The 11,991-nt window shown below is 43.3% G+C and overlaps 1 protein-coding gene across 1 annotated transcript; it reads right to left on the reverse strand.

Annotated features, from left to right (window-relative positions):
• Nucleotides 1–6,898: 6,898 nt before the first annotated feature.
• On the reverse strand, nt 6,899–10,894 carry S100P (S100 calcium binding protein P). Its single transcript, XM_063401188.1, has 2 exons — nt 10,587–10,894; nt 6,899–7,681 (listed from the first exon to the last, which is right to left on the reverse strand). The coding sequence occupies exons 1-2, from the start codon at nt 10,833–10,835 to the stop codon at nt 7,532–7,534; spliced, it is 399 nt and encodes a 132-aa protein (XP_063257258.1). The 5' UTR covers nt 10,836–10,894; the 3' UTR covers nt 6,899–7,531.
• Nucleotides 10,895–11,991: the final 1,097 nt, after the last annotated feature.

Below are 11,991 nucleotides of genomic sequence, written 5' to 3' on the forward strand. Positions count from 1 at the left end.
GTCTGGACTCAGACCCTGTGTGTGAGGTGGGTGGTGGGGGTGGTTCTTGTCTCCCCTTCCTGTCCAGGGCTGGCAGCCTCGCTCAGCTTTTTTGAAGCACGTGGTTATCACTACCTGCATCTTGCTGTCAGCAACTCTGCTCCTAATCCTCAGAGAACTGGTCCAGAGCTTCCCTGGAGCTCCTTAAAAAGCCTTTCCCCAGCTTTCCTGATTACCTAAAACATTCCTCTGGAGAACTTAATCCAAAAGCATAATTGCAGGAGGAGACACAGCCAAATGGACCCTGGACTCGCTTGGCACTGCACTTCCTGAAATAAAAATTAAACAGCTATTTGGTACTGCTGAACCGTCTCTTGAAGAGCCATCTTTTCCTAATTAAAGGTATCAGGAAAATGAAATTATTTGTCCTTCTGCTGTCATTAACACTGAGCTCTGCTGAGGACAGGCTGCCCATAGAGAGATCTTTAGCTCACGCTTCTGTAGACAATATCCCCCAGAAAGAAGGTTAACATTGCTTCACTTTCATTGCTCTAAAACTGAGAGGGCTGCAAAACCCAGCCTAAAGCACGGCTTTGTTTTATCTGAACCCTGCTGCAAACCAGTCCATTAATAGAGTAATTGGGCATAGCCTGAGCAAATTGGAATCACACATTGCTTATATTCAGCTCCTAATGTGCTCATTCTCTGAGGGCTGAGCTGCCATGCAGCAGGGTGGGACTCACCAGAAAGGACTACGTTGTGCAGGCTGGACTGTGAGCCAAAATAGCAGCCGCCTCTGTGGAGAGGAGGACAGCTCATTTGCTTGTCTTTGGAGGACTTTGCAGGACAGAGATGCTTTGGTTTGTAATTTACAGAATAAACCACAGAGTGGCTTTCTGCTGAAAGGCTCCTTCATGTTTGGGCTGGAAGAAAATAGGAGAGAAAAGAAGAAGGAAAGCATGAAAAGCAGGGAAAACCAAGGGTATAGGGGAAGTGTCCTGTCCTGCAGGTCTGCCTCACCCCACCCTGCTGCCTTGGCTTTCTGCTGCCCTTTGTTGTGCCCCCTCCAGCTGGCAGAGCTGAGGGATGTGCCTGCAGTCTGTTAGCAGGGACAGGCTGTCAGAGCATCTGCCACTGCCTCGGCACGAGGGAGAGCCCACAGGAAAGATCTCCCCATGGAAAGATCCAGTACTGGGTGTGCAGGAATTGCACTCATCCCTGCCAAAACCAGACTGAAAAGAGCCCACCCCTGAGGTGATGGCTGGTGACCCTACCAGCCTAAGGAGTGTGTGTCTTTCAGCATCCCTGTGAATTTGGAAGGTAAGGTGGCACATGGCTGGGCACCCAGCTACATGTCCAGACCAAATATTCAAACAGCAGCCCCAAGTTAGCTGTGGAAGGTGCTTTCCAGCGCCCTAAAACTGCAGCCTGGGCTTTCCCTTTCTCTAGCCCTAGTCCCAGGCTGAGCCCCAGGCTGAGCCTTAGGCAAGGCACACGTGTTCACCTCCAGCTACAGAGCCCTCCAAGCCAAGCCTAGCATCATCCCTGCCTTACCTGGGATTTTTATTTACTTTAGATCCTTTCCAGTTCCCCTACAGCTACAACTCTTCCTCTCATCCATTTCATTTGGGAAGTCAGTGGTAGGAAGGAAGAAGTTTGTTTTCTCATGGAAAATTCAATATTCATTTCAGATGGCCCTCTTGGTACCTGCAGAAAGAGCAACAGAGAGCACTGGGTCTTAGACCTTTTGCCTGTTCTGCAGATTTTACTGCTCAGTGTTGTAAACATAATTACATGGCACTGACAGATAGGAAATCTCACACAGAGTATAGGCTCTCTATATCTAAATCTCACAGAGAGGTCAGCACAGGTGAGGGAGTTAATTCAGAAACACGAAGTTGACTTTTGTGATGTATTGGTGGCTTCCAGAACATCTCCATCTGAAACTGCTTGGTTGAAGCACCACAGACTTAAATTACAGAGCAGGGTGTGACAATGAGAGGAAAGAAGGGAGTTATAATCACCAGAACAAGGATTTTGCAGGCTGGAGGAAATAAATAGTTGAACATTTAAATGCTTCCAAACCAAATCCACAATCCTGGGTTTTCAAGCCTTCATGAGGTTGAAACCCTTTTAGGTAGCATGGCTTAAAGTGTAGCAGGGACCTGCAGGTTGCTTCTCTGTGTTCAGGTACTTTCCTCCTGGAAATTAAGTTTTTGGCTCTCACAGCAGATCTCTGCTCGGCTTTCTTATCCATTTCTTTCCAGGAACCTTTTGTTCTTTCTGAAGGCAACAGTCAACAGTTACCTAATACTACAGAGACCTAATTCTTCGTGTCATGAAACAAAAGAAAATGTTATTGGCAGTTGCATCTAAATGGAAAGTTATAAAATCAGGAGGAAAAGCAAACCAGTACATTTATTTGGATACTATGGAAATGTTTAAAAGACAAACTCAAACCCATTTATAAAACATTCTAGTGCCTAGTCCTGCAGTATAATATAGTGTATGCAACTATTGATCACCTGCTGGAGAGTAGCAGAGCTGTACCCTTAAAAAATGGAATATTCTCTCCTTTCAGATAATGAACAGCTGTGACCCAGAGGTTTAGATGCTGGTACAGAATTAAGAAAAAATTATTGACTACGAAGGAAAAAGAAAGGAATTTATCTGGGGAAGAAAATGGCCTGTAAAAGCTCTACAAAAGCGTAGTCAATTAGCTGCTGGAATGACTAATTTCCAGGTGGGTGGATCTGAGCAGGCTGCAGAAACCTGTGTTAAGCCCCAAGGCTCCCAGCACGTGGGAGAGGTACCTCAGCAAGGCACCCAGCAGCAGGAGCACATCTGCTGGGGAGCTTTGTGCCACAGTCAATGGGCCATGAGGAGGCCAGGCAAGCTCTGAACCTCTCCTGGGCTGCAGTCGTGAACCTTTGACAGCAAAACAGAGGCTTCAGTCCTTCCCTCCAGGTACCTGAGCAGGAGTCAGCTTTTAAAATTGTTATTTAAAAGCTTCTCTGAGCACTGCTGAGTGGTTGAGGCAGGGGAGATGTGCCAGCAGGATTTTTACTCTGCTGGTGGTGGGCAGAGCATCACCTGCTGTTTCACAGGGCAGGAGGAGGAGATGCTCCCTCAGGGAAGAAAATGAGGGCACAAAGGAGGAGGAGGAGGAGAAGGAAAAGGAGGAGGATAAAATGATGGAGGAGATATTTCCTCTCGTCCTCTGCTGGCTCCTTTTCAGCCTGTTGCAGAGAACATTGTCCAAGAGAGAGGACCAGAGCAGTGACCATACTCCTACTGTGCAGTGGTTTGGGAACTCACCATAATTTTCAATTATGCCAGATGTGTCTTTTGCATTAAATAGTCTGTATTAAATGACTAAAATACAGAATGTGCGCTTGCCATATCTCTGGGACACAGACACGTTCAGGACTGGCCTTGCACTCTATCTGCCAGGCTAGAGATGCTTCTCTTGACCCCTTTTCAGGGTTATTCCTCAGCCCCACCAGCTCTGCCAGGATGGAGGGAGTCAGTGTCAGGTGCCCTGGGCTCCTGCTGCTCGGTGCACGCAGCTGCTGTGGGTGGGCTTCACTCCAGGAAAGGTTTGAACACAATTTCCAGCTCTTACAGGAATGTTTCACAGTGAGACTGTTACATAAAAGACAGGTAAGAACTCCTCCTCCTCCCCTGCCCTCCTTCTGTGAGGAAATCAGCAGCTAAAATGGATTTGGTGAAAAGTTTGATCTTGACACTCCAGGTCAAGTGTTGAAAGTTCACATTGCTGGTGTAGGATGCCCAGAGGGCTTGGGGAGAGAAATCTTCCTGTTTTCAGCCCCAAGATGGGATTGCTGGGGAGATAATCAGTGTACTTGACTGGGTGAATTATTTTTTTAAATCAGCCTCAGTGAACTTAAAAGTAAAATAATGAGGAATAGTCCCAGACAGAACTACAGCGTAAGTGGTCACGAGTGACTTAAGAGTTAGGTAACACTATGCCTGTTCTCTCCTGTGTACACACTCAGAAATCAGATTTCAGGATGCCATTTTAAAGATTGAAGAATGTTGACAGTAGCCCACTAGATTTCAAAATGGCAACTACAGATATTGAAATATTTTAATCTATAGAATTGATCTGATGTTAACATAAATTTATATTTTTTCTGTATTATAAAAATACATATTGATTTGCTTCTTAGCTGACTTTCTCAACTCTGCTTTTAAGATTTGCCCAATTTGTAACTCATCACAAATGATGATTTCCCATATTGTCATTTGCTGGTAATATATTTTCCCATATAATTTTTTCATTTCAGATGGCTAAGTCAAACATACACAAGCCACAACAATTAGCTTATATTGTGCAAGCTGCCTTTTATGTTCTTTTCCTTTCCCCTACAGCTGCCTATATCGTTACTGAATTATTTCATCATACATACGATGTTGAGGCCTAGAAGTCGAAATGAAATGGCAGCTGTAAAACCAGGTCTACCATCTCTGTAGCTTGAACTTTGAGTTACAAAAGTTTACTGAGGGAAGGAAATACACAGTATGTTCTGGGTAAATGGTAGCTTCATGGTGAAAATTAATAATACTGGGAAAGAAAATTAGTGGATTGAAAGATACTAAAGTGACTCTGTTCAGATGCTTTTAAGTAAAATAATATATTCTGAAAAGTCACTTTTGTTCTATGGTAAGGTGGGAGCTATATGTTAATTTCTTTTATTCCTGGATCATTTTCTCTCTGAGATGTCATCAAGTTGAGTTTTCAGTACTACATTGAAATGAATATTCATCACAGAGTTACAGCTTTTGAAAAACCTGTAGGGAAATAGACAAAAAGCCCTGAACCCCTTTTCTTCCCCCTCTTCATGCAGCTCTGAACATGCACAGCTCCCTTGGGTTAGCAAAGCAACACAGCACCTTGTGGGCTTCTGGGCACGTGCCTTGAGCTCTCCAGGTGTCCCCACATGTGGGACCAAGGGGTCACTACAAATGTGAGAGTTTGGGGGGCTGAGGGCTGCAGGAACAATGAGAGCAATGAGGAACAGCCCTGGTACTCCCTCAAGGTACTTGAGCTCATCCTGGTCACTCAGAACCCCTTTAGGGAGGGTTCTGAGCAGTCCTCCAGCACTGAAAAAACCAACAGATTTCCAGGAAAATGGACAAAATGGTATTAATGGATGAGTGAAATAGTGTGGATATTGGACTCTTATGAAATAAGAGTGAAATGTGGGCTATGTCACAGCTGTCACTGCTCAATAATGTGGTTTTAAAGATTTGATAGATAAAACGAAGTAACAAGGTGAATCCCTTGGCTCACAGGACAGGTAGAGCTTTTCACCAACATTCTCTTTAAGGGCTGTGTTTTAAAAGCAATTTCAATGCTGTGGAGAACAACGCAGCAATAGATTGCACAGGGGGTTTGCAATTTACAAATAAGGGGAAACCCTTTCACAGGGGTGAGATTGGGCTGGTGCAGCTAAACCCTTCCAAAAGCTCAGGAGAGAGATGGAGCCTCTGCCTGGCTCTCAGCTCCTGCTGCTTCCACTGCAAGCAGTGAAATGCCCTCAATGGGACATATGGTATTTGTCCATTCATAAAATTGCCATTTTATTGACATAAAATGATGTTATGAGCACTTTTGATTTTTTTTCCCTAATCTTAACAGAGATTCTTTCCATTCTATCTCAATAATGATACACAGACTTCTGAGCAACTAAATTTGATGGCTCAATGAGAAACAAAAAGACTGCATTTAGTGCCACATAGTGGTAAAAAACCAAAAACTTCTGTGAGGCTGGATATTCTGAAGCAATGCAGAACATTAGGTGTTAATGCTAAACTTGTAGAAGTAAAAATACATTTTGAAAAATTAGGATATACCGATCAATTTGTGATATGTATCACCAAGATTTCATTGTCTGGGCATGGTTGATACCACTAGATAAATGTGCAAAAGAGGAAAATTTTGACTCTGCATTTAGAATTATCTTGCTTTGCAACAAGCAGAGCATTTTGCTCATTTATAGCCTTGACAAAATAGTGAGGGCAGAGCCATGCTGGATTAGAGCTGTAAATATATCTCAAAAATGGCAATAATGCGGAGCAGTCTCTGAGGAAAAGGGTAATTTTAAGGATCCCTGGATTGGGAAGGCTTTTACATATTTTGATGATGAGTAGTTTTCTAGTTCAGGTAATGCAGAACAATATTACTGTTGTCAGTAAGGTAATGGTGCTTCTTCAAGTGTAATGGATGTGTTGAAATTCATCTCCAGCCATCCAGCAGCAGAGCAAGCTAGATGAAACAAAACCTCTAATGGGTAAAACATGCTGAAATGAACTAATAAGACCAGATTTTCCCATTGAGCTCCCTAACATATGAATACACCTAAACAGTGTGTGTTTGTATGAATGGGTCAAACCTGTAGTATAATTTCAGACTCAGGGAACACAGTGAAACTGAGCCCCTGTTCTGCTTTTGCTGTGCTGCTTGATCTTTCAGGGGCTCCAGAGGGACTTGTGGCACCTCTACCTGCACAGCACATTTGCAGGTGCAAATGCAGTAGGACAGGGAAATATTTGGCTTCTGGCATAGGAATAGCACTGAACAGTACTGTTCTGTAGATAAAGGAACTAAATTTAATGTTTTTGCAGATTGCATTGGGATGCTCACTGGAAAAGTGCTTCAAAATATAGATTTGATTCTGTATACACTCTTGCTTCAGTTGCAGAGTTTAGCTGATGTCTGTTGCCTGCTCCTCTGAAAGCAAATTCTTCTACTTTCCCACACAGACTTTTTTCAGGTAAGGAAACAACAATTGCTGCCATTTTTGCTTTAGGCAAAAATATGATGGCACACTGATTGGGAGCGTATTTAAATTTATTTTAAAGTAATATCAATATATTGATACAAAAGTCTTATGGTGTCATAGAAAACAAATCTGTGTGGTGTGGGTGAGCTGGCTCACTAGCACACCAAACTGCACAGAATCCTCCATGCTGAAAAATCCCAGGAAAGGTGCTTGGGGTTGTTTTGTTGTTTTACCCAAGAAAGAACCTACGAGGCAGCCCTGCAACAGCCACACAGCTGAGGGTACCAAACAGGCTCAAAGGCACTGCCAGTGAGGCCTGTCCTGTACAGCTGTGGTGGCACACGTGTGGATTTGGGATAAATCCCAGAGTGTGGATTTGGGATAAATCCCAGAGATCCTGATGTACAAAAACAGCCTTCTGCTGATTCATGGCTCCAGGAGCCCTTACTCTTGTGCTCCTTTTGTGCCGGGGATGAGTATTGAACCTTCTGGCTAAGAAAAAAAATTTGAAACTAGAGAAAGGGAGAAACTACTCAGTGTGAGTTAGTGGGAGTCATTAAACCCAGGCTGTTCCACAAATGAGAAGAAATTAGCATTCAGGATAGGGAATGAGCTCAGTAGGGTTTATTTTTACAGTGCAGCACGCTTGCAAACTTCACGGCAGTACATGGGAGGAAAGAAGGGATCCATATCCCTGGCATATGGAGCACATGCAAAGACAGCTTATGTGAGCAGTTTGACAACTATTTGGCTGCATTCTGCTCAAAATATTTGTGACAGCAGCAAGTCAGAGATGCCACAAAGATGACAAATTCTTTGAAGTCCACTTGGGAATCTCCATTGTCATCCAGGTTCTTGAAGACTTTATCAATGGCATTCTTGTCCTTCCCAGACTGCAAAAGAAAAAGAGCAGGTTGAGGTGAGAGGATGCACAGCTCCAGTGCATGCACAGCTCCAGTGCATGCACAGCTCCAATGCATGCACAACCCCAGTGCAGCAACTTCTCTGAACAAGGCCCTTGGTTGGGTTCTGGGTGCTTGGTGAGGCCCCAGGTGCTTCCCACTGTCTGCACAGCAGCACCAGGTACCAAAAGCATGTGCTCCTGGTTTATCACCCCTGAGAGCTGCAGTCATGCACTGTCACAGAGAGGCATGTTTGCTACATTTAAACAGCTTTTATCACCATCACAGCCCTGTAGCACAAAGCCCTGAGGACACTACCCTGATGAATTAAATGCTGTGAGTTCCCCATCCGTTCCCCTGGAAAGGCTCAGCTGGAGCTCAGGCAGCTTGCAGTTCTGCAAAAAGATTCTTTCCTGGGGCAAATGTCAAATTTAAGCTTCACTGAATGCTTCCACCCCAGAAAATAAGCAAACAGCCTCAAAAGTGCTTGAGTGCTGCCACTGGCCCTATGGCCCAGCAGAAATTGCTCACAGGAGCTGGTGGCTGGGAAGGTGCCTCCTGAGGTGGTGGATTTTTTTGTTGTCGTTTGTTTGTTTATTTTGTTTTTGTTTTTTGTTTTTTTGTGGGTTGTTTTTTTTTTTTTCACTTTGCCAAAATACATTAAAAAGAAATGAAGCTTACAGGAGGGCTCTTTGATAATCTACAGGGATTTTTGAAGCTGCATTTTTAACATTAAACAGGAGATGGCAGGACAGACCTGTTAAATCTAGGAAACAAGCCTGTGGCTTCTGTAGAAGATAAAAAATCTGATACAATACTAGAAAGAAATTATATAAACTTTTGGAAAATGTCCACCAATTTAAAACGATTACCACCTAAATTTAAATCTGAAGGCAATTTTGATCATGTTCTAATTAAAAAAATTCTCATTCTGTAATTTAATGTTTCGCTTTAAATGCAGAGCTTTTAAAATCACTAAAAATTGAACAATTTCCTTCGATTTGACTGATGAATGTGTCTGGAAGGTTTAATTAATTTTCACTTTGTAAATTGTTTTAATTTTTAAGTGAATATTTCAAATTATTTGGTGAACTACATGAATTAACTGTAGCATCTGAATTACTTCTGAGATGCAAAAATGGGAATTGTGTTTTGGAAACTCTTCATAACTGAGTCCAGTCCTTCAGTCCTGTGGTATTTATGCCTGATTGATTTAAGACCTTTCCAGGCAGCTGTGATCTGTGTCAGCTATAACCAGTTCTAAGACCAAAAGTATACATGAGAAATTAGAAAACACCATTCCCTAAAATTTCTTGAAAATGAAAATATACAGATATAAAAGGCAGGAAAATGCAGGGAGAACTTTTTTTCTGAAGTCAGACTTATGTTCTCAGTTTTTTTCTTGCAATTATCAGTCTGGCAAGACAGGAACAAGGAACCTTTTTGGTTTCAATTTATTTAAAATACTGGCATTAAAATATGCTGATTTTGTTTGTTTGTTTGTTTTTTCCTAGAAGAGGTAAAGCAGGATTGGGATATGGAGACTGGAATATAAGAGGACAATTAGCTAGTTATCTTCCTGGAAAATTCCAGTTTTTCCACCAGTTGCAGGAAATAGTAAAGCCAGTAAGTGCAGCTGTAGGGAACTGGAAAAAGTAGAGCCAGGCCACCAGAGTCAGGACAGACCTCTGAGCATCATCCCATTTGGTATCTGCCTGCTGCAGTGCCTCCCCAGCCTTATTTAGACCAAATTTCGAGTGTCTGGGGGATTTCCACACTGTTGTAAAATTGTTATTTTGTTGTTGGTTTCTCTTTACAAAAGTTTCTCTTTACATGGAGGTGCTGTGGGTACCACACAGCTCCACGCTCAGGAGCAGGACCCTTCTGTGATGCCATTGGATCATGAGCAGTTATCTGTTTTACACAGATTTCTCAGAAACATTGGAATATATTCCCCCTGAGCCACCCAGGTCCTTATTCTGAATATTGCTTCTCTTTGATTTGTGAGACATAGCTCCAGCAGGCACGGATTTCATATGGTAAATCCATATACCTTGCATGAAAAGATACTGAGTTGTACCAAGTGCCCTCCCTGCAGAGCCCTGAAATAGTTGTTATAAAACTGAACTATGCTGGATACAAATAAAATTTGGGTCTAGACTTCTGCCATTAAGAACAGTAACAAAACAGCACAAATAGGGGAACAGTACTCCAATGTGGAAGGAACAACGTATTTAATAGTGCTTTGCAGATTTTTAGTGAAGGGAAACAAATTTTCAAAAAAACAATTGAAATTGTCTCCCTGGCAGCTAGAGCTTTTACTAAAAGATATTTAGTACTTTGAATACCTACTGAAATGCACTTTATGATTACATACAAATCTATGCTGTACAATATATATCCAGGTCTTTCTTTTACTACTAAAGACAAATGGGAAACAATTTGCTCTGAGTTCATCTGTTGTTCTGGTTTATGCATCATTTTGATAAGCATAATGAGTATGTAGTATAAATACCTAAAGCAGGTAAATGTATAAATATTTAGAGAAATTCCCCATCTGCAATCAAGATCCTCAATTGCTGACAGCACAACTCCCTTTGCAGAAATTGTGACATGAAGTGAGATGATAAATCCAGGCATAAACAGAAGCTGAAACCCAATCTATTTCAAACTCATTGTCCTGATAACTCAAGTGATTAATTTAGCAAGCAGGGAATGGCCCTGCATATTAAAACCAGTTTTACACAGTTTGTGCAAAACCTTTATTAAATTTCATATTTTCCTACAAACATTGCACATTTTTTGGGTGTAATTTCCCAAAAAGTGTACCAAAAACTGTTTCTGCAGGCTGCTCTTGCACCTGCTGCACAGAACCGGTGCCGCGCTGTTCTCTTACCGCCAGGAAATTCGGGAGCTCCTTTTCCAGCAGAGTCTTTAGTTCTGCTTTGCTGAGGGTTTGCCTGTTGCCATCAGTCCTTGCGTACTGGTCAAAGACAGCGATGGTCATTGCCATGGCAGTTTCCAGCTGAGACATGTTGCTCCTGGAGCTTGGTTTTCTCCTGGACAGGCACAGCCTCAGGGCTCCTTGGAGGATGGAGCCTGCTCCGCTTCTGGGGTTCTTTATGCATCTGTCCCCTCCAATCATGGCTGCACACCCAGGGGACAATTATCCATTAGCAAACACCTCTATCTGGAGTACACACCTCCGGGCCAACACCTTTTCAAAACTAAAGATTTACTGCTCTGGTGTGACTGGTGCGACCAGTTGTTCGCCAGTAGAAACCAACCTCTCCTTCAAGGTACACAGCATGACTAATAAACGAAAATCAGATTTTGTTACTGGCTGTTTGCTCAAGATCTGTTCTTTCAGATATCCCTGTAGGAGCAGAGGGTTGGCAGCCCAGTGTTGGTGCAGTATCAGGCTGCTCAGGAGGAAGATGAGCATCTCACCTTTCCCTCACCACTGCAGTTAGGGACTGTGAGGGGCTGCAGACTTGGACTGCCCTCTCTGCCACACTGAGCACCTTGTTACAAACCACATAAATCACTAGCACACACTTGGGGTGGGATTCTCGTGATCAAAAGTAGAGATTTGCCATGCAGACAGCTAGCACAGTCCTCCTGGGCTTGTGCTCAGTCCATAGCAGATGTCTCAAACAGATCTTATGAACCAGCATCGCTCCAGGGCCAGCAAAGGGAGCCCTGCATCTGTCCAGGGCCAGCAAAGGGAGCCTTGCAGAGCTGCACCACAAAGAACTTGCTCAGGTAGAGATATCTGAAGCAATACGTCTGATACTTGAGCAAACAGCCAGTATCAAAATCCATCTTCATCTGCAGTAAAATAACTTGCTATTTACTTTATGCAGTACAGATTTTACAATAAAATGACTTGTGCTGAAAACAGAAGGTCACTCTCAAGTCCTGTGTCCCTTTGATGAACTTGAGGTTTGCTTGTGAACCAAGGTCCTCCCTCATTAGACCCCAGACTGGCTGGACTCACACCTAGACACAGCAGAGCTGTTTGAGGTCTGTGCTGGGAGCTGGGGGGCACCTGGACAGTGGGAGCCCGGCTGGTGGGAGCCCATCAGCTGCAGCCACGCTGAGTTTTGATCAAGCTCTAATTTCTGGCCAAGCACAGGGTGACTTGGTCTGTGTCAGCTCCAAGTGCCTACACCAGACCTGGAGGAGCTCATTTGAGGTGAGTGACATCGAGAGTATGCAGAATGGACACCCTCTGAGCAAATTATTTGGGGGAACCTATCAAAACTAGGGCACTGTGCGTGAATAATGCTGATAGACCC

Source organism: Prinia subflava, chromosome 7 (assembly GCF_021018805.1).
Source record: "Prinia subflava isolate CZ2003 ecotype Zambia chromosome 7, Cam_Psub_1.2, whole genome shotgun sequence".
Lineage (NCBI taxonomy): Eukaryota > Metazoa > Chordata > Aves > Passeriformes > Cisticolidae > Prinia > Prinia subflava.